Source organism: Thermobia domestica, chromosome 15, assembly GCF_964235325.1.
Source record: "Thermobia domestica chromosome 15, izTheDome1.hap1.1, whole genome shotgun sequence".
NCBI classification, from domain to species: domain Eukaryota; kingdom Metazoa; phylum Arthropoda; class Insecta; order Zygentoma; family Lepismatidae; genus Thermobia; species Thermobia domestica.
The window spans coordinates 135,556,593-135,580,932 of NC_137468.1; the positions used below are offsets into that span (position 1 = coordinate 135,556,593).

The 24,340-nt window shown below is 35.0% G+C and overlaps 1 protein-coding gene across 1 annotated transcript in view; it reads left to right on the forward strand.

The window, feature by feature from the left end:
- The first annotated feature begins 454 nt into the window (after window positions 1-454).
- Window positions 455-24,340, forward strand: part of TwdlE (TweedleE) — a 35,237-nt gene continuing 11,351 nt past the window's right edge. Inside the window, exon 1 of the mRNA XM_081740165.1 lies at window positions 455-611. Within this exon, the coding sequence (XP_081596291.1) occupies window positions 597-611 (15 nt within the window). The 5' untranslated portion in view covers window positions 455-596. The remainder of the gene's footprint in view (window positions 612-24,340) is intronic.

Sequence of the window (24,340 nt, forward strand, 5' to 3'; positions counted from 1 at the left end):
CATGTTTTGAGAGTGTCCTCTCTTTCAATACCTGATTCTGGGAAGAGCAGGAAGAGTGGAACTATTTTTAAGACCATAAAATTCACAAAGTAAAAATAAAAATATTGGAATGATACACACAATCGTAAACAAGGATAATAAAAAAGACCACTGAACAGTACTGTTGATCCTAAAGTGAAATGTTGTTGCCAATTCTTCTGAATCTTCCTCTGTGTTGTAATAACTACAGGGGGAGAGAGAGATGGTTCAGAATATAGAAGAGATATATACAGAAAAAAAGTAGGAGGAAGGTGAAGGATACCACTTATAAATTAACGAAAAATATGTAGGAGTTATACTTGTCTAAGTGGTGTTGGGCAGCCAATAAGGAGTGAAATTTACTTCTCTCCTCTTATGTTAATTCCCCTACTTCACTCCACCTATTCACCTTCACTCTCGGACTCCGCTCTGTAACCCTAGATTTTGGTCGTTGACGTTCTCCAAGCGTATAAAAGTAGTCCAGCGAAAGTATAGTCATCAGTAGGCTCTTCGTCTTCAGTGTCTGCTACAGGACTCAAGAGCTCCAAAGACTTGGGAACCTAGCCACAAAGAGAAACATGAGAGTGCTGTTGGTAAGTGATTATGTGTGTCTCCTCGATATGCAGATGTAGTGCTTGATAACTCATATGTCGCGTTCAGTGTGTGGGAGGACGAGCTACATACATCATAAGTGTGAATGAAAAACTAGAGAAGTGAAAATTTGAGAGCGTTTAAACTGCAAGTGAAAAAAAAAATGAGCGTGTATGTGGCATATTCCGTGTTTCTTAGTGCTTGAAATTTCAGTTATTTTATACATACTATAATCGTGTTGTATTTTTCGCCACAAACGACCACAACACGTAGTGAATATACCTTAAGAAGCGTAGCGAAAAAATAAAACGAAAAAGAAAGAAAGAAAGAAAGAAAATAAAACAAAAAATATCGTGTTTTTGTTTACGTGTTATGCTTGTTTCCTGTAGGCTAAAGAAGACCATAAGATATGAATCATGATGATGAATTGCAAAATGGAGACAAGCATCTATACCCAAAGCAAAACCCAAAACCAGAGACTGATATAGCCTGGCTATCATTAACCTACCGCCTCAATTCATTTAATATCATTTAAATACTATTTACTGTATAGTAAGCAATGCATATAGGAAAAGCTCTGTGTCTTGGCGAATTATAGTGACACATAATGGAATTATTTTATTCCTTTTGAAATTCTACATTCAGAGGTGGATCTAAAAAGGTAAAAAATAGGGGTGCCAACCAGAACCCAGACTATGATAGGTTTATCATGACTTTACTATAAACTTTCAAAAATATATAAATAATAGTTTCAATTATTTTTGTCACTCACAAAAATTGGGGGACTTTGGCTCCCCGGCCCCGGGCTAGATCCGCCAATGTCTACATTAACCCAAAAACATTATAAAAATTCAAATTGATGTAAAAACGAAAATGAAAAAAACGGATAGAACACTTTAAAACAGTCAAATAAAATAATTCTTAAATACTTCAAAACTTATATACAGAGTTTATATTGCGTTTGCAACTCTGCACAATTAAATACTAACATAAATACTAGAAATATCTATTAAATAAGTAATATAAATACATTCTCAAACAATAGCAAGAATGAACGACAAATCTGACCGAAGCTCTAATGCATCTAGCTATAACAATAACAATTGTTACTACTTTGACAGTGAGTTTACCAGACTCATAGGTAATGAGTCTTAATGAAGATGATGATAAATTAACGAAATTGCAACACAAATTATTATTAATATACCTTACTGCTTTATTGCTAATATATAGTTATTACTTTGGTCAAATTTTGTTAATTCTTAGCTATGCATAGATCCAAATTTAGTATGAACAATATACAAATAATAGTAAAGAAAATGTATGAACAACTTCAATTTCTTTCTTTCATTTTCTTCGCACTCAAGATTCATTTCTCAAAACTGGTCAGAAGTAATTCTTTGAAGTGAAATTTCGTACTTTTACTTTAATTACTCATCACTCCTATTAAAAATTATCTATATACGTTTCATGTTTCCTTTTCTAGAATGTTCGATTCTTAAAAAAGGATAAGAAAAGAAAGATCAAATGGGAGTTTCTCTGAGGTTGAGCGTTTAGAAAGCGAAATGAAAAAAAAAAACGATAATTAGAGTTTGCGATGCTGTGTAACTGAGCGCATGCTAATTACAGAATCGTATAAAAGATATTTAAATTACGCAATTAAATGCAGTATTTCAAATATATTTATTACTATTATTATTACCGGGCCGCGGTGACTCAGTGGTAGAGCGATCACTTTTGGTATATGGGGTTCCTGGTTCGATCAAAGCTTGCGCCAAGTGAACTTTATAGTGGACAAACATCGGATGTGTGGGCTTTCTCGGGGTTCTTCCGTTTCCTCTCATTTTCTTCATTCCACCATTTCCTTCATTTCTCATCATCACCGTCTTCTTTAGCCTAGCCGGCATAATCGTGGGACTAAAATTTCAAGATTTCATTTTTCATTTTATTATTATTATTATTATTATTATTATTATTATTATTATTATTATTATTATTATTATTATTATTATTATTATTATTATTATTATTATTATTATTATTATTGGGGGCGCGGTGGCTCAGTGGTAGAGCGTTCACCGCCGGTGCTTGGGGTCCCTGGTTCGATCCCCGCTCGCGCCGTGTGGATTTTGTGGTGGTCAAACATCGTGCTGGTTCGGTGTTTTCTAGGGGTCTCCCGTTTCCTCGCACTTTCTTCACTCCACCATTTCACTCATCCCTCATCATCACCGTCTCCTTTAGCCTAACCGGCATAACCGTGGGACGTAAAACAAAGATTTCATTTCATTATTATTATTATTATTATCTTTCACTTTATTAGTAGTAGAGTGTAATAAATCTTATATTTTGGTATTTATTTCGTTTATCATTTATCTTGAAGTTAAATAAATAAATAAGTAATATAATTAAGGTAAATAAATAAATAATTGATACGGACTTTTAAAGGAAAAGAAGTGTATCTCCATCAATGCATTTGGAAGGTCCTCATGAAAAAACTGGGAAAAACTTCAGTTTTGCAATGACGAATGAACGTTTTGTAACATTTTTGTGATAGTTTTAATCTTATGATCCCTTTTAGCTGTATACAACTCAATCGTACACAAGTTTAAACCCTTGAGAAAACACCATCTCTTCTAAACAAACATTAGTCATAAATTAAAATGCAATTATTTTTGGTTACCTACATAAACTGAACAATTGTCGTTTGACTTTCATACCATTAAAGACTGCTTACTAGCTACATCCACAGCTGATGCTTATAATGTTAGTACAATGTCGTTATTAACTTAAAAGTAAATACCGAGACGTGAGATATTACCGTAGATATCATATACTCATGATCCAACTATAGGTCTATTGAAATTAAATTAATATTGCCTGTAAATTAGAAGATTGCATTCTCCAGAAAAAAATCGTATAGACAAACGAGTGCATTAAACTTAATCTCCTTTTAAATATGTCCGGTTACTTCACTGACGACCGAAAGTCTTACCCTTGTCTACAGGCTATAGAAGCTTAATATGTAGTTAAAGATTTCCTTTTCACCTTGAAACTAACATTAATTCTTAGATTTTTTCTTTCACAGTATTTTTCTATATTACTGTAAATTAGGGGAATTGACTAGCTAATTATATTTGTGTGCTTTCTTTCTTTTCCTTTTTCTTTGACAACATTATTCTCTCTCTCATACACACACACACACAATACACAAAATCTCCAACTACTCTTTTCTTACTACAAAAGTCAGACAAAGCCACAGAGGTGGCCGAAAATATACATAAAAATTAATGTATTATATACTGAGAGCACTTAAAGAAAAAGGTTATCTTATATTATTTTTTTAAAACTCTGACCATATTTTTGATCATGATATATTATCTGTATCAGGGTACGAAATCATATCAGTTGAACTGGCTCAGTGTTTCTTTCAGAAGAAAAAATGTTCAAGGGAAGCACACTTAGTATTCGGAGGGGGACATATTATTTTCACACGGTACCAGTGGCGTATTTACGATTTTGTTTCGGGAGGGGCTTTGCTAACTTTCGGGGGGGGCTTTGCCTGGAAATGTGAAAATTCTGCAAGATATTTCATTTACTTTACTATACTAAGTAAGATTTCGTGGGGGCTTAAGCCCGGAAGCCACCCCCCTAAATACGCCACTGCACGGTACTATTCTACTTATTATTATAATATAGATGTAATTATTTTGGTCTCCTCCAGGCGGCACTCTCAGAGCTCCGGGGTGCAGTGTCCCCAAAAACATATCTGAAAGAAACACTGTAGTAGAGAGACCGTAGTGTTAAAAAAATACAGAGGCGGATATATAAGGTAAAAACTAGAAGGGGGGGTTGCCAGAACCCAGACACTGATAGATATATAGTATTATGAGTTTACTATAAACTTTCAAAAATATATAAATAACAGCTTAACTTATTTTTGCCAGTCAAAAAACTGGGGAGTCTAGCTCCCCGATCCCGAACTTGATCTGCCACTGAAAAAGTACTCTTCTTATTGGAATGTTTCGACATAGGAAATTTACATTATTTTAACATCCATTAATTTTTTTTATTTATTCATAAAGTTTCATCAGGGCCGGATTGAGGGAGGGACTTAGGGGAGCTGTAGCCCCGGGCCTGCAGGTGGAAGGGGACTTCCACTCTGATCAAAATCTCAACTGGCCATCTAAAAAGAATCATACAAGATACAATCATGGTCATAAGATAAAATATACCAAAAATATAAAACATAGTTCCTTAACATTCCTACTGTACTTTCACAGAAATATATTAGGCGAAGTCAGCAGGGGCCACATATTTTTTCTAGCTCCGGGCCTCTAGATGGGTTGATCCGGCCCTGAGTTTCATACAGCGCTAGGCCAATTAGCTGAAACTGTACAATATAGAGACAAAAGACATAGCTAAACATTACTTACCCTATAATTGGATGAATTACTGTAATTAATTTGCAAACTTCTGACAATATCGTCACTTTATCTACTCATCTCCCAGTAACTTACTAGCGAGGGAAATTTTCTTCTAAAAAACTTTTTAATTTGGGGTAATTCCTCACAACCTCCACCCACGGATTTTGCACCCTATCTCCATTAATTGCTATATTTAGAAGTACAAATCACATATTTAAATAATTTTCTGTGAAAATCTATTGATCTCGATTCCTCCGTTACCCTTCATCGGTACCTATTTCTTTATGTGGGTAGAGAAGGGATAGTAGTAGGAGAAACCGCTTCTGAAAACAGTCATTTAATATATACGTAGGATGGAAAACAGAGGATTCGTGACTAACATTTTCATCCTTTCGCCGTTCAATTGCAGTCAATTATGCTTATCGTACGTATTTCTTTTTATCTGTAAAACTAGTATTTGTGAACATTCTACAATCTTCTTCTTCCCTTCTTGCTCCTGAATTGACAATGTTGCCAGTCTTCGCTAAATATCGATTTCTTATTTTATTTCTGTTTATTTATTATTTTTATTTTCCGGTTGTCTTCTGTCCTCAAACGGTGTATAAGCACTTCGTATATTTTAGGTAGTGTTTCGTGCACTGTCAAATAACGTACAGATCGTATTTCTATGACAAGCAGCCTTGATCAAGATTTTCTTTAAAAATGCAGAAACTGTCCAAAACTTAATGGTTAATTGTTAGTTAGTTTGTTTGGAGTGTTTTTTTTTTTTTTTTTAGTTTGTCGTCCTACAATTACGCAACGAGGGAAAGGAAGACGGTGAAGATAATACTGAATGAAATGGTGAAATGAAGAAAGAGGGTAAAATAGAAAACCTCGAGAAAATCCACGCACTGTTTTTGTCCACCGCAAGGCCTACTTAGCGCGAGCTGCGATCGAACCAGGGACCCCACATAGCAGAAGTGACCACTCTTTAACTGAGATACATCGGGCCCTAGAGTAGGGTTTCTCAATCTGTGACACATGTACCACTGGTGGTACCTGAGCCGCTTTTGGTGGTACATACGGCTTATGGTGATATCAATAATGAATATGTTTGGTGGTACGGCTGTGGAGAAGGTTGAGAACTCCTGCCCTAGAGTATTCCGTTTCAGCTGTCAGGCTATACAGGGTGTCTGGAAACAACATCCTCCCCCCCCAAAAAAAAAAACTTTGGAAAGTGTATCCCATATGAAAACATTACAGAATAGACTAAGATGAATGGACAAATATTTCATTCCGAAGCTATAGTTAACCGAAAATATGTCGAAATTATAAAACAGAGTCATACCGGTAATTCGTGGACAAAATGTTAGATCAAGGTCAGATAAAAGAACATATTGGTTATTTTAACCCTAAACTCCATTAACGCACCAGTAGATGTCAAACGTGGGTATAAACAGGGTAGCCTTCTGGTAGAAAAATATACAGACAACTTCTATAAACAACAAATTAAAGATCAGGAACTGAAAACTGGCACACATTCCATATCCTTTGGTTTATTAATGAAATCTAAACTTAAAATAATCGATATTTTCTGTTACCCGACATTTTGTTTTTGAGTCGCCCTTTTCATATCATTCTGAAAAGTGCGACCACGCCAGAGGGGGACAGGAGGCGGGTGCCCTCCAGACGTGTTGTATGTTGATGTAAATAAAGTAATATAGAACTATCCTTCCGAATATGTAGAAAAGTAGTTGTACCCTAAAAATTCCTCTGCCCCTCTGCTTGCATACCCCCAGAAAATTGAAACTAGCTTCGTCACTGGTTCCTCCGAAATGATGCAATTCTGTATCCATGTCGTTCCGTAACTTTTCATGTTTCTGCGTGAGGATTCATTTGGCAGTTTTTTGGTTTGTTTCCGGACACCCTATGTAAGACTTAAAACCAATTTTACGTTGAATTTGAACCATGCATGCTCCTATCAACAATAGAGTCCGAGATCAAGGTGCTATAATAGCGTAACTAGTTCATCACCTGAGGAACAGCAGCTGATCGTTGAAACAGTTACTTATTACATTTTCCAAAAAAAACTGACTAGCTTCAAGAGTTCAACTTAAAGTTGATAAACTAGGAAATGGCTGTACTAACGTTGCGTTGTCTTACTGGCTTCGTGCAGTTTACAGAACCGCGTTAGGTATAGCAACACTGTAGAAAGTTTTGACAGGTACTTAAAAAAAATATCCACGAGGGAAATTCACGTGTGTTTTGATGCTGAAGGATACTTTCGTGACTTGAGTTTCAAGTACAAAGTCACAGGATAAGATTTTCTTTTCTTTCTCTTCTTTCTGTTTTGTCAGTATCTGTGGATTGTAAGTTTGTATTTGAAATCTTAACACGAGGTTTAGCAGAGCGTGAACAATACAATGTAACATTTTCTTTCTTCCATTACAAAAAAAAAAAAAAAAGGCTCAGAGACAAAACTCAAAATTTATCTCCATATGACAACTATACGTCCAATGTTGATGTTCGTTCTCTTAGTGGAAAACCTATGTTGCATGTCGATAAGGAGATACTTAAGTGAAACTCTTCCTCCTTCAATTCGTCAATTGTATTTCTTTTTGTTTTATCTTAAATGAGAAACTAAGGATGTTTTTGTGAATAAGTCTCATGCGCTACTCAATTACGTTTCACCACCTTTTTTTTTTTTTTTTTTTAATCCTAACTTGAAAATATTCAATTTTAATTTTATCCGTGTCATAAGAAAATATTCTTCGTTTTTTTTTTACGTCACATTAAGGGAAGAAGTTCAATGCATCACTAAATAAGAACAGTTTCGGAATAACAGTAATAATAATAATAACAATAATAATAATAATAATAATAATAATAATAATAATAATAATAATAATAATAATAATAATAATAATAATAATAATAATAATAATAATAATAATCTGTATTGGCCTACACTACATCAACAAAATATTATTAGGCAGCATGTAGACGTATTACATTTTAAAATTATAAGTTTTTTCAGATTAAAACGAAAATTCTAAACAAATTAGGGAACTTTCAAATTCTTCCTTAATGTAAATTTAAGTGTCATTCGTTTGTTTCTTCTCGTAGTACCATGACATAAATGAAAGATTCGAGTTTCGTCTTCAATTTTGAACACCGAGGATTTAGGATTTTAGATATTTGGTTTTCAGCATCTATGGTCATGTTAGCCCGTCACGTTTGAGGGATGACGTCCCTCGGCGAGCACACTATTCGGGGAAAGGGTAGGAAGGAGGCAGTCTGGGACCTATATGTTAGGTACTATCCCGGCATTTGCCTGATGTGAATGAGGAAGACCCGGGAAACCCTCATTCAGGATGGCTGGCCTGGAAAAGCTTTTTACACTTTTTCGATCGAGTGTCCTCACCATTTTGAAACCCGAGTCTAGATAAGAATAAGCCTGTAGCTTAAAGTGTAATCTAAAACATGGTTTCTCAACCTGTGGTACGTGTACCACTTGTGATGCTCGAGCACTGCTAACTGTACCTATGACTTCAGTAAAGTTGTGCGATATTTTCTTGCTTAAGATTGAGTCTAAAACTGTAAAGCGTGACCTAGTCGAACACCCAGCCTGGGAGCTCTCCTGATATTCTCTTTCGTCTGGTCAAAACCAAAAATTTCCATTGTCTTTAGATTTTTCTCACCAATCCCCACGGTCTTCTATATCATTTGTTTGATTTCCACCAAAATCTAATCAGCTCGATAGACTTATCAGTGATTTTCGTCTATCAAATTTGGAGACCGTCGATTGATGTATTTCTGAGTTATTATGGAGGAAATAACGTCAGTGAAAGGAAGAAGTAGCGTAACTTGAAAACCCGATTTTGAGTGACGACAACCATCCACACAAGTAGGTGTCACTAGCTTCCATACTATTGTATACAATTTAGTACTTATTTTATTTATACGTATGTTTGGGCATTATCGGCACTTATTAACTATTAAGTCTGTTACATATAGGGATGAAGTCTAACGATGAACACGCTATCCTATCGTGGGAAGGGGGAAGGAAGGACGCGGTCTGAGACCTGTAAGATAGGTATCATCCCGATATTTACATGGTGTGAATGAGAAAAACTCAGAGAAACCTCACTCAGACCTGAAAAAGCTGTTATAATTATCTTTTCTAACGAGTGTCCTCACCGGGAATCGAACCCAGAATCGCTAGCACCAAATTCAAGAGCGTAAGTGACTACGCAGTGCGGGAACACTATTGTATACAATCAAGTTGTATATATTCGATATCTAAACAGAACTGCTTTGTGGATATATGGTTAGCATATGACCTGAGTTGAATTCCCGACGTTAACGGATGTGGATCAAATTCTACGTTAAGTTGTAGGAACATTCCTCATATAGTATCAATGGTAAGAGAAACATTAATCGATCTCGATCCTCAAATATCCCATGTAAACGAAATTTCAATCCTATATACAGTACATGCAATAGAATTTTATCAAAGGCTTGTTCAAACAGAAAAGTTCATATAGATAATATATTTTTAAAAACAACAATAATAATACTTATACGTGTATTATTATGCAAGCATCTTTTGCATATAATATATTCACACGTTATATTTTCAGTAATAATTAATAAAACTTGATTTTGAAATGCAAACTATCAAGTTCATTTATTCTTCCTTCCTTAAAACTAATAAATGCTGCCATTGATTCCAAGACAGATAGATTTTTCAAGATAATTTTAAATATTAGATTATTTTTCCGAGACATTCGAGACGAGAGCAGACATTTCATAACGAGTCTCGTCTCCTTAAGCCAAGATAGAAATGTCTATTCTCGTCTCGAATTTTGTCACACTTTCGAGACAAGACGAGATTCGAGACTGAGTCTCGTCTCGTGTTAATTCCTATAGTCTTACTCCCTTTATATTATACGGTATATAGAAAAAGCATTTAAGCAAATTTCCACTATATTTATTTATTTATTTTTGCTGAAGATATTTTCTTCCATTTCACTTCCATATTTCTAATCAAAGTAACTAATTCATATTATCTATGCTATCTATATTACCTTATTGTTGTTTAGTTTACTGAAAAAAAAACACTCATTACAGAACACAATAATGCTGGTAAAATTTGTATTAACTATGCTACGTATATAACTTTACCACCTTTTTCTATATATAATTGTATAAATCAGGTATTTCCATTCTTCTTTATTAGCCCTTTAAAATAAAACCAACGTGTCTCATATTTAAAATACTATACATTTCTTAATATTGATAGAAATCCACTACGAAATTTCGGAAGCGAGTCTTTCCATCTTACGTCCATTAAATTTTTATGAACATGAATTTGAGAAAGAGTAAGATAGAGAGGACCTATTATTTGAATTAGCTATAACTTTACTAATTATCAATATATAAAATTAAAATATTCCGTACTAGCAAGTTTTGCCTTTCAGTTGTAAGCGTGTAAAATATTTCAAGTAAATCTAGACAATGTCAACGATAAATTAATAAATTTTAAATAGAATATAAAGTTGGCGCATAGTCCTTTGTTCCTATATTGTGAAGTACAAACACCTATACACATTCATGTGTAGAGCTTAAGGTTAATGCAAAGTTGTATATAAACTGTTGTAGAAAACACTCGTAAAAGCATTGAGTTGATTTGAGTTGATTTTAGTTCAGCGTCCCTTTCAGCAGCGAGGCTATATGAGACGTTGAACTACTAATTAACGTGAAATCCGAACCTCATGAGCTCCCGCCGGAAATCGAACCCGGGTCTCCCACACCAAAGGCGCGTACGGTAACCGCTTAGCCACGAAGAAGCTCTCGTAAAAGCATTGAGTTTATCCCAGAATAAGTCCTGATTGTTTACCACACGTGATACCCAATGTCACTTCTTGGCGGCGCTTTAGACACTCATTCATGTCGGTAATGTGATGAACGCTGTTTCAACACACCAACGTCACATACAGCATGCTTAGCCGTATTGTTGACGTTATTGCCAGTGAACGTATTCATGTAGAAGAATGGAGCAAAGAAACCACGTTAATGATGTCATATGTGGGAGAATCAACGGACGACTGAAGAAGGCTTCAGTTGGAAGTGTCACATGAACTTAAGTGTTCCACAGAGTGTTATCTCAAAGGTATGGTGACGATTCCAATAGTGTGAATATATCTCTCAGAGATTTAGTGAAGGTCATCCAAGGAGTACCACTGCCCAAGAAATAGACACGTCATCGTCTCAGATTTTGGCAGAGATCTTACAGCTGCTAAAAACCCACTGTTATAAGGTTTCCTGTTACAGATGTTAAGTTGAGATACACTTGTATGTCAGACGACCAGCATATTGTGTTTGATTGAGAGCAGTGCAAAGAAGAGCTTGTTTGAATTGCTGCGGAGAACATTACACATGGACCCAGAAGCATTAGAGTTATGCCCTGTTCACAGATGATTTCTATTTTAGTCTCAGCATGATTCTCGGTGCGCATTCATCCGAAGAGAATCTGGAACATGGTTTCTTCTAACTAACGTTACTAAACTGGATCATTACTTGGATCGAGAAGTCATGATATAAAGTAAGATCAAACTGGAACTTGCACTCCCCTATATATCTTTTAACGGGTTACCGTCAGAGATATGAGGTATCAAGATGACACCCTGGACTAGTAGGTTTATCTGTTTCAGAGTGCAGTGGGCCCTGATTTCATTTTAATGGATGATAATGCACGTCACCATCGAGATGAGTACCTTCAGACTCAAGACATTAAATGGTTCGATTGACCCGTTTGATCAAGAGATTTAAACCATTAGAACATACATGTGACATGCTTTGTATGCTTCACAGCTCATAAAAGCACTGACCCAAAAATGACAAGCCATATCTGAACCACTTATTGATAACGTCATCCTCGACGTCAATCACGTTGTGTTGCACGTTTTGCTGAGTGGGGAGGTCACACATTTCTGACTTTTAAGCCTCTGTACATTTTTGTTCCTGTTGCCCATTGTCTATTTTTTTTCACCCCTTGTTTCCAGTCTGTTACCAGCAGGAATTCCACCTACCACCAAGATATAGCCGATTCGCCCTTTTCTATGTGTGATACGTTCCGCAAACCACATTATTCTTAAGTTTCTTACACGAGTGTATTCGTTGCTACAGAATAAAATTATACGGCTTATGTTGCTAAGGACTATGTCAGTGATATGTAGGCATACATGTTTCGTTCTGTATACCACACATACAATCTAGGTAATTATGATATCTGCTTAACTGTCGCATATATGCAATACTATTGATAGGATTGTCCATACACGTAAGAAATCCAAACATACAATAACGAGAAATGATTTCATATTATGGAATTGAAAATACAAAAGGTTGATTTGACCAATCCGACAGATTTTCAAAGCGTACTTATTCTATGGAAAGTCTTGCCGCCACAATCGGTTCATTATATCGGACCATCAACATTATGGACTATCGACCGATATTGCAATTTCTACCGCAGCAAACTGCGTTGAAGCATAGACATAGGGATTCCATCCCATTTCTCCCCGTGTCTTCAATAGACCAATGAGTACGATGTTGTAGACGTCGTTTATACTGTCCAATCCGTAGACACTTATTGGACTGGTCTCTTGGCTTTTGATAAAAATGTGAAAGATAATAGCATGAATTCCCGTTTCCTGTTTCATGTCATGATAAAACTCGAAGGTATTGGTGGACTTGTTCTGTTTCTTATAAAATTTATGGTATTACTGTAAAACTTATGGTTATAAGCCATAAAAACGCCATATTTATGCTCTATTACCATAACTTTAACAGTAATACCGTAAATTTTAGGGTAATCGATTGGCAGCCAGAATTGACGGTAATCGGCCAGTAAATGTGATCGTAATTGTTTATAGTGCAGGATAAACAGCTACAGCATATGTTTATTGCCAAATATTGAATAATCTGCGACATGCCATCCAAAATCGGTGGAGAGGCGTGGTACACTCTGGGATTCTTCTGATCCATGACAACATCCCCTCACACACAACTCCTCGTACTATTGGGACAATTCAAAGATTTCGATGGGAACCATTCAATTGTTCCCTTACAGTCTGACCTTGCCCCTAGCAATTTCTCTCTGTTATTTCACCTTAAAAAGTGGTTTGCAACGAAACGTTTCAGCGATAGTGAAGTGTTCAACACATCAGTTCTGAACTGGCTGCACTCTCACAAAGATTTTTACACAGAGAGTATAGGAAGCTGGTGTGACACGCTACTAGAAAAGTCGCGAGGTTCATGGTGACTACGTCAGAAAATAATCATAATATATCAATCACAATATTTTTTCTCTATATTGTTTTTAATGTTGGCTTTTTTTGACATTCGCCTAATACATATAACAAAACATTCATTTCTCAAAGGAGTCATTGAAGATAAAAGCCCACAGGTATTTAAAAATATCAGAAAGTTTTATCATTACAAAAATATGAGTTCATACATATGCTAAATAAAAGAATTACCTTCATAATCTCAGAGAGTGGAGTATGAGCTCGGGGAGGACAAAGACGCCGCAGTATGTATCTGAATACAATCTTGCTAACACGTATATGATTTTACAGAATGCTCTCTTCACTACATGGTTAGCGTTCGCGCGTTTGACGCACAAGACTCGGATTCGATCCCTGGAGGAAGCTCATGTAGGTTGGGGACCACATTAAGCTATAGATTCACGTTTCATACAATATCGGTGCTGAAAAGAACACTTAGTCAATCAATCAACTTTCTATAATTAATATTCATCTATGTCACTCCCGGAGCTTGTATTCTTCTTTCCTGGAAATGTTGCCGGATGTAACGCCTATTACAACTAGTCTGCTTTTTCATCAGAAATAATCTTGAAGCTCTACCAGTGAACTCCTTCCTTTATTCATTTAATACTTTTCACTTGACAGTAAAAAGTAGAGGGCTCCCCAGTAAGGAATAAGCTAAATGGGAACTATGTCAAGTAGTGGAGATAATGTAGTCATCATTACGCACCGGTCATATCCAGGTTGTCGTAGCTACCAATTTTACAAAGGTAGCGTGAACTTTAGAGTTGCATTGGTATGAAGATAGACTGAAAAATAAAATCCGTCCTCATTAGGGATCTAACTCAAACCGCTTTCCAAATATGCTACAGCGGGTTTTCATTTAGCATGAGGCTATTTGGAGAGAAAAAAAAGAATATATATTTATATATAAATTTAATACCTAATAGTGCAACATAAAACATTTAACATAAAATATATTTCTAATGTCTTTAAATAGGTGACTTCAACAATAAATTTTGTGAGTACGAAGATACCGAAATAAGTTTCCAAAAATTGTTTCACAAACCTTAAGTAATCAAATGTTATATAATACTACTTTATTTTATTTGTTAAATAAAATAATTATTCCTTACCTAGCATAAAAGTAATAACTGAAACACTATCTCAAGCAAAACAAAATTAAATTAGTAGTAGTGTATACATTTTACACATCTTCTGAATGTGACTGTAATATTATCTTGGAAAACAATTCTAAACATTGATTTTAAATTTGAAAATTGTGTAACGTACTACGATGTTATCCTTATCCTTTAGTTATCAAGTGAAATTTGAAAGCCCTAGTCAGGATTTATAATAATATTAATGCTAATAATTACTTACATTTGTTAACATCCTTTTCTTTTATTTTGTTTATGAAGCAATCTGGGCTATCCCTTGTAACTCAAAGTTATTCATAGTCATTGGCATGATAGGGGCTGCGGTGACTCAGTGACAGAGAGTTCACATCTGGTGCATAGGGTTACTGGTTTGATCCCACCTCACGCCAAGTGAACTTGGTGGTGGACAAATACCGTATGCGTGGGTTTTTTCGGAGTTCCGTTTCCTCCCACTTTCTTCATTCCACCATTTCATTCACTTCTTATCATCAGAGTCTCCTTTATCCTAGGCGTGGGACGTAAAACTCAAAAATTTAATTTGATTGGCATGATAAGTAGAATAATGTTGCTTGATGTTAAACTTCTCTGAGCAACCCAGTTCTGTTTCTCTCTCTGTCTGTCTCTGTCTCTGTCTCTCTCTCGCTCTCTAATCCAATCGTAAGATCTTGGATTCACGTTCATAGTAGTACATCGAATATCACTCGAAAGAGATCATGATAACTGTAGTAAAATATTCAAATATGGTATTTAAGTAAGAATAACTGGTAACTAACAGCACCAGAATTTTCTAATCTTTTGTCGCATTTATTTTACATGTAACGTGAGATTTATAGACAAATTTGACAGGATTGTATCTTGTTCATGTGCCCCTTCTTGACCAACTCCTTCTTTCGCGTGGACCTGGGTTCCATTTTAGAAAGTAAAATTTGTCTCAAATACAAAACTATTTTCTTCAGAAAAGAACATAATGTAAAAAATAAATGTAACCACAACAGAAAAGGAAACTCTGGGACATAACGCATCTTATTTCACTGAAATACGCTTCTCGAATATTTTGATATAGAAGGAATATTGAGTTGTTTATTTGATTGGCTTGATCGGGGAGGGGGAATGTGTTGCCTGCCTTAAGGCGAAATGAGGCTTCAGAGTCATAAAGTGCAGTCTTCCAGGCCTATTGTCAAGAATGCTAAATTATATAAGGAATATGAAATCGAGAAATCAGGAATATTTCGGGAACTCAAATCACTTAAGTGCACCTTGAAGAGCAATTGAAGCTCAAAATGTCACTGCCAGAGCCTTTTCTTTTCTCCTTTTTTAAGAAAAGAAAAAAAGAAGAGGAAAAAGGAAAAGGAAAAGATTAAATGAAGGAAATTTTCTTTGTCTATGAAATATTCTATCATATTATACATTTTCATGTAAATTATTAAGGCATAGGCTATGTAGCTAATACCTACAAAATTTAGGTCTATTCAAAACCATCGTATGCCGCCTTCTTGGGAAGTAGACATCGTCAATATGGGTTTTAAAACAAAAATGTTCCCTATCCCTATTCTAGATATCATGATTGATTAGATAACCGAGATGATGGTCGTTTTTCAACTGATTTTCAGTGCATAAATCCGGACGAAAATAATAGGTCTTACAATTGGGCATGTGCATTCCAATATTCGTTTGACACTATTTTTGTTATAACGTTATTCAAGAAATGTCCACAGGAGATTTGTTACAAACATTACTCAAATTTGCTCTAGTAGGGACGCATGCGCTTTAAGCCGAACGATTTTGTGTTGGACAATATGCCTATGAATTTCTCGCGGTTACTCCCTTTTCCTCCTGCATTTATTGCATTTATACTAAATTATTTAATAATCCTTCACCTTCATTAAACCTCTTCCAAATCATCTGTCTTCTTTAATTCAAAGGACATATCCATGGGATGTAAAAGAAAAATTTCATTTCATTTACAATACCGATTACAGCCACACTAAGTTCCTTTCCTTCGTGTTTACAGCTAAATTGACAGTTACAAATTTATATTATGAATCTTGAAGTTAAAGCAGTTGTCTGTTCTTCTTATATAAAAAATATATATTTCCCATTTTCCACTTTAAAAAAACACCCAAACTTCTCTTAGAGCCCGATAAAGAGGACATGTCCGGGTAAAAGAACATGTCTGGTAATGCTAGATGAAGGAGAAAAGGCAGCAAATGGGCAAGTCATTGTAATTATGAGAAATTAAAGCTATTTTTGTTGTTATTTCTTCAGTAGTGCCATGTTACTTTTTTAAAATCATCTTCAAAAAAAAGGGGGAGTTCTCAATTCGACTCATATACTGTGGAGACTATATATTTACTGTATATTACGTGTAAGTTCACGCATAACTTCGACACAGTGCACCAACTTTAATTATCTCTTTTTTTTGTATGAAATACCATACTTCCCAGGTGGTCTCAAGTAAATTTTATTAGGATTTAATTGTAGTCATTGGAGCTAGACCATGAAACATGTCTACGAGTGTAGTATTAATACTATATTTAACCAGCTTCATTATGTGTATGTTTACACACTCTATTTGTAAAAGTATGCTTTCTCGATGGTTTTAGGTATATTTAATTAGGATTTGATGTTAGTCTTTGGAACTAGGCAATAAAATTTCTTAAAGTATAACTGTTAATAGCGTAACTGAGTGTAGCTACTGTACGTTTACGTATAATTCCGATTTGAAGAAAAATGTTTGTTTACGCATGTTTCGTAGGAGACCCACGTTATAGGAAATTAATTATACGTACCTTTAGTTAAGGTACATATCTAAACTATTGGGGTAACGAAACTTTCAAACAAATATTTGTTTCGACTTAAAGAAAACGTTAGAGAGCAGAAAACCAAAACTTTCTCGTAAAAAATGTTGGCTGACTTTATAAAAGCGCTATACAAAAATAGCTTAAAAAGCGCCACGAGGGTCGTTCCGAAAGTAATGCCTCCTATTTTTTTTTCATGGAAACTAATTTAGATACATAAATAACAACAGCACAGCTAAAGAGAGCAATATTTCAGCTACACACTGTCATTTTTCCACATACTAGTAGTTCCCATCATTCGTTATGCACTTTTGAACCAGAGCCTTCATGCCGCGATTGTAAAAATCGGAACCAGCTGAGGCTAATCACTTTCTTACAGGTTTTACAACAGCTTCCGAGTCTTGAAAGTGTTCGCCACGTAGTCCATCTTTCAGAGGCACGTGGTCCAGCAGGTCCCGACAAATTTCCATTAGCTGAGTTTTGTGATCTTCTGTAAGCATCCGCGGCACCCATCTCGCGCAAACTTTGCGATAACCAAGATGTTCCAGCATTTTTTTCAAGGCATTACAGCCAACATTAAGCTTTGTACACAATTCTCCGGTCGTTATCCGGCGGTCATCACGGTCGAATTGATCAAGGCGCTCTTCATTGCGAGAGATGACAGTGACAGCTGTGTAGGGTCGACCGGGCCGTGGCTTGTCATGAACACCTTTTTCACCACTTGAAAATTCTGTACTCATCGCTTCATATTGCTTACGTCTATTGTATCTCTCCATAAATCTTTACCAAGCGTCTATGGATTTCAATTGGCGCAATTCCTTCAGCAGTGAGGAATTCAATCACACATCGTTGTTTTATACGCACGTCCATATCAGGCTCCATTTTGGAACACTCCTATGCTGGCGCCAACCACGTAGAACAACGGAACCAGCTGCAAATAAAAGAGGAAGGTTCAAGCATTAGCATCTGGCACGAACATACAAATTCAACATAAAAAATAAAAGGCATTAATTTCGGAACGACCCTCGTATTATCAATAAAAGAATAAAGTCTCTGCCTAGAGAAACAAATTAATTTGTGATACTATAATTTTATATTGGGCAATAATTCGTTTGGATTGACAAAAACTTCGAAATGTTTTATTAATAATAGTGACGATTTAGTGCGTTTTAAACATTTCCTGCTTTTTAGGGATTTTTAAGTAGGTGAATATTTTTATTATGAGTTTTATTTATTTTAATTTTATGGTAATGCTGTTATGAAATACTTTGAATATTTTCAGATTTAATCCATACTATTATCAGAGATAAGCAATCCAAATAATTAATGAGAACACTAACATATGTAGAAAGTCTTAACCAGCGACCAAAGTGACCACAGTTGTCTCTGTGTGTTGTAAGAAAGTACCGTAGTTTCATTGATTCTGAGCACAATGCGATTTAAACTAAAGAAACAAAGACTTGAAACTTTGTAGCTACTTCTTGTTTATTATTATCATTATCATGAAATTAAATACATAATTATTAGAATACGGTATTGTTGTTCTTCTCTGGTATTTGTCATGACGCACTGCGTAATAATAATTTTCCCTTTTCTTCTTGTGCAAAAATATAATTACAGCTGTCGTGGTACAGAGTCACGTAAAGTGTCAATCAAGACACTGGTATTAAATTCCTTTGTCTTTTTAACAAACTTTCCTTTGATGGTGTAAAAAGAGCACTTTTTTTAAGTCATAACCATCACAATGAACTTGTAACATTTAATGTAATATAGAATCCTAATATTAACGGAGTTGTAATTGTAGCAATTTGATTTACTGATTGATTGCAAAATATTTGAAACGTGGTGAAGGAAAACAACCACATGAAAGTTCGCAACTTATTTTAATTCACCAGTATTAAATTAGAATGGTTTGTTGTTTGGTGATTCTAAACTATTATCAGCACGTGGTTTATTTGAGAAATGGACGTACAGTTTAACATGAAATAAGCATGAGATTAGTGATATAGGTGTCACAATGTTTCTTTACGCGCGTACTACTTGTGAGAATGGGTAATTAAAGCATTGAAAGTCTTTGAAAAAAGAGTAATTAAAAAAGGAAATTCGAGCAGGTGGTTAGAAGATACGACTTGGCTCCATGGTGTATTCCCTAAATCATGGCATGTCTCAGGAAGTATTTTTTCGTTATTGCTCAAGTAACTCTTTGGGACAATCCGTCCAGTTTGTAAAGTAGAGTAAGTTACGTTTGTCATTGTATCAGTACTTTGTAATACGTAAATACGCTTTACAAATCAAAATCACACAGCATTTCCCTATTCGTTTAAAACTGTCGGGTCATTTAATCTGCATTCAGAGAAAACAGAAACACGGAACAAAGTTGCACATATCTATAAAAAAAAACAAAGATTGTTAAATAACAAACAACATTTACAACAAGTACTCAATTTACAAATAAAAAAGGGACATTAACAGTTAACACTTGTCTTTTATGACGTCACTTCTCTTTACTTGTCATTTCGCTCATACGCGATTCGAAAGCTTCTCTATTACATTTGTCTCAGCATACTAGATGGAGAAAAAGGTGCACAGAAACAAGTGATATCGAAATGTCACTTGCTTTAGCCATGAATGGTTTTTGCATTCTCCGGATTTCCCTTCACACTACTGACTACCAATTATCACCATTAGACGTGATTTTAAACTGTCAGATTTAGCGGAAATCGCTGATGTTGGCAACACTGAGTCTAGAAATAAATAAGGGGTGCTACGAAGTGTGACCTTTGTTGAGAGTTTTAAAGTAAATTATTTTAGTCGACTAGATATATAATTATATTGGCGACTATGTTTTAATATTTTCTCCATTATGCCAGCTTTGCCTATTACATATAATTAAATGATAAACTAATCGTTGATGAAAGCAAATCAATTTTATCATAAAACTAATAACTTACAACCAAGTGTTTAGTTGGCAAAGCTGCGACAAGTTATTAATTTTATAACAAAGTTGATTTCCTTCATCAGCAATTAGTTTATTATTCAATATTTTGAAGATTGATGTAAGTGATTTGAGTAATGATACGTCCTTCTTTGGTTTTTATTAACTTCATTTAACAAACCCTAATATATTGTTATATCTTACTTTCACTTTCGAATTGAACACAGTAGATAAATTTATTATACAGTATTGTGAAGGTTAGAAATATAGTCGATTTATTGTAAAAGTAATATGAAAAGAAACTTTAAATGAGTTTATATACATTTACTAGGAATATCAAAACAAAGTCTTCGTGATTATTGCGCTACGCCTATTCTCCATCAACAATTACGTATTTTGATCGTTTCTCTCGGAAGCATTGATAAAATCCTTACTTACTAATTATCCCAATAATCAATAATCGGAAACTTTTGTAAATAATCAAAAGTTTAGGAATCCACGTCCGGATTCTGACCGATATTTTCAAGGTTCGGATACCGTCTGATGACCTTGACCTGTACTCCTATTGCAGACTTTCGCCAAGAAATTATAAGCCTAATTCATTTCCCGTGATCCTAATGCGTTTCAAGCTGTAAGTGTCATTTCACATTTCTTTCCCTAACCTCTGAAATTAAAGAATAAGTATGGCTATAAATAAAATAATTAATAGAGAAATTAATACTCTTAAGATCTGATGGTTCCCCCCGATTTACTCCTCATTACTGAACCACTTGATGCTTAATTTTCTACCTTGCTCTCACCGTATCCTTACAGCAGATTCGGCTCTAGGCAATTTGCCACCCTGTGCAATGGCATGATTTACCTTCCTCCCCCCCTTTCTCCAGAAAGAACATAATCTTAAAAGCAAAGATTTTAAGTATACTATCTCACCATGAACAACGAAGGGGAGGGAAACTGCACTCAAAAAGACCTAAACACTACAAATACAACCTTGTTGTGTCTGTTTTACTTTTCCATTTAAACAATAACCTTATGTTAGTGAAAGATAATGCAAACACACTTATATAGGAAAGATAGTAATCCTATTTATAGAATTCAATTGCGCGCTTTAATCTCAATATATCAATTTGCAATTACAGTGCAACTAGCTCTTTTATCTTTATTTCTTGATTTTCCTTCTGCATTTGTTAAGGAGAAAAAACTTGTTTCCACCTTCAACAAGGAGGAACTTGTTTGTGACTAAGATAAGGATAGTTTTCATACCAAAACTGTGATAACTAACTAAATGGAATAGATGTTCGCTACTGTTTGAGAACTGAGTTCTTGTAGTTGACAACAATCAAGCAATTCATGCTGGGATTTGTTTGACCATTAACTTGAGCACTGATCATGTGACCTTAAACTAATGTGATCTAAACATGATTTATGAATGCAGTATTCAAATAGGTCAGCTTAGTAAATTTAACTACCATGAAGTCTTTTCCAGCAAGAAATATTTTTAAATAATATATTTATGACAGATTTTGCTGCCCCTCGAAACTTGCCACCCAGTGCAAATACACGTGTTGCACATATGGTAGAGCCTGCCTGCCTCAGCGTGTGATCTTTCAGCACAAACAGAAGTAAAATTTTTGTACGTCCTACTAAGTATTGATTGGCGTTAACTTCTGCACGTAATAAATTTATATTTCTTGGGCAGGTACTTACAACTGCGGATCTGGCGAAGTATGAGCTGTGTCAATGTCAAGGTTACTAGAAATATGAAACTGTGTATTTTATTAGAATGGAGATTAATGGTCTTACATTTCAATCTCTGCAACTTTGGGAGTAAAAACTATTAGCAACCATGTTTCTGCAAATGTCCAAGTCTCCCAAAAGACAAAACTACATTACCAAAATTTACCACTACGTAGGCCTATCATTCAGCGGTCACACATGTTTATGTTCCCTACTTTGTTTCGGAACTCATTAATATTAATAGCGCTATTTGATCATGCTGAGATAGACATAAGTTGGTTTCCATGTGCGTAATTGCTGGACTATTATTGAAGTGAATAGCCGAAGTACACCACCATCAGATATATTTTTCCTCCTTTACCTCGCACTCTGAACCTACATCTATGCAATCAGATCCAAGATTTACAAGATTAAAAGATTGTCATTATAGGAATAATCTAAATATTCACTGCAACTTGCGAATGCCTGACAAACGTGCACACAGTATAGGACAAGTTATGAATTAGCTCGAGTTGTTTGTACTTTTTTTTTGGTACGTTCTTATTTCTTAGATCAAGGATTATTTCTTATTTTTTATATATATATATTTTATGCCAAAGTATATAACTGAAATTTGTCATTATAGAAATCTCTCAGATTCACACGCAATATTATAGAAGACTTATAAATAATCCATCGTGCTTTGGAACACTGGTTAATACATGAAAGGAAGCGGAAGTTCTCCAAGTTTTCATCGCACACATTTGGTGACAGCAAGAGTGCACCTTTCGTTGTGTGTGTGTGTCTTCTGGAATTTAAGAGGTGTTCATATGTTACATTCAAGCGTAGCGTGCACTCACAAGGAAATACCGGAAACAACCAGCACGTCATCAAGGTAATTTTGCGTTGGTACCGACACTTTAAAAACACCGGCTGTGTTTTAAAAACTACGTAAACGAAACACTATGTAAACTACCACTTTAAAAACTATGTAAAATAAAACAACAGCTTTCGATCAAGCGTTTCTGATAAACCAGTGAAGAGAGGGAAGAAGAGTTTCGTGCGCAATCTACAAAAATCAACAGTGATCACAAGCTATGAACTTGGAATTCCACAGTAAGTCGTGTATACTGTATTTTGCGACGGCTGCTTTAAGTCAAATATTGCCTCATTGTTTGGACATCGAAGGTTAAAGTCGGAAGAACATAGCTGCCGAAGGGAATTTTAAATAAGAATGAAAAGAAACATTGGAAGACTGCGATTTTGCGATCAAAATAATATTCACCTAATAAAGAAACGTTTCGTTTATTTGAAATGGTTAATTATCATAATATGAGGGAGTGGGGTGCAGAATCTTATGCAAATGTGCAAAATGAACAGAATTTCCCGAAACCTAATGTCTCCTGTGCGATTTCACAGAAAGAAACAATGTGTTGGTAATTTTTCTTTATTAAAAATAAATTGAAGGGTATCTGTTCTCTTAATGTGTTGAAGTTGTAATCGTTTTCACAACTTCATGCTGACTCCAGAAATTTTCCAAAACGTGTCACTCTCCATTGGAATACCAATACTCGTTACTAGCTACAATTAACTATCTGATTGCTGGAATGGACTTGCTGCTGAGATAGAGTTAATTTTGTTCTCAAAGTCATCCTCTATCTTGGTCTTTCTACTTACAATTATAGTATTAATTTGTTCTCTTCCATAATTCGGAAAGGAAAACTGGGGGAGGAGGAATAAAAAAAATTCTTTTTCTTCATACTTCGGTTCTCTTTACTTAGCCTATCACCATTACTTTAGTAATAACCGCTTTATGGAGTAAGGTACGTAACACACGTGGCATATGATTTGTATTTTTAGTCCATGAATAATGCAAATGTTAATATAAAACATTTATGTTTAAGTAGTTTACAAGAAGAACTATGATATAAAATAAAAAGGAACAGATATAGAAAATGTTTATTGAGTTCCGCAATTAGGAAGTTCCAGCTTCAAATTCTCGAGACTTTCTAGAGTTTAACGACGGAAATGGTGGGTTACTATCTTTAAATATACAACTACCCATTTTCTTTCAATTTTTCTTCCAGCATTTTGGTATAAATTGTTATCAGTGTAAAGTGGCTTGATGACTGTATCCAAGTTTATTAAACAGAACAGTCTCTGAATCTACAATCTTCCCCTCCCCCAAAATTGTCCAAAACTCCAAATGTCCCGGACTTTTCTCAAAAACACAGGTTAATGTCATTCATGTGATGTTTAAAAAATACTGGTTTCATACTAATCATCAATACCCAACAGGAATGCTCTACTCTCTGTCACTTACTTTGGTGAGTGTTGACCTATAATTTAATTAACTGATATTTCAGCAAAAAGCAAGTGCATACTG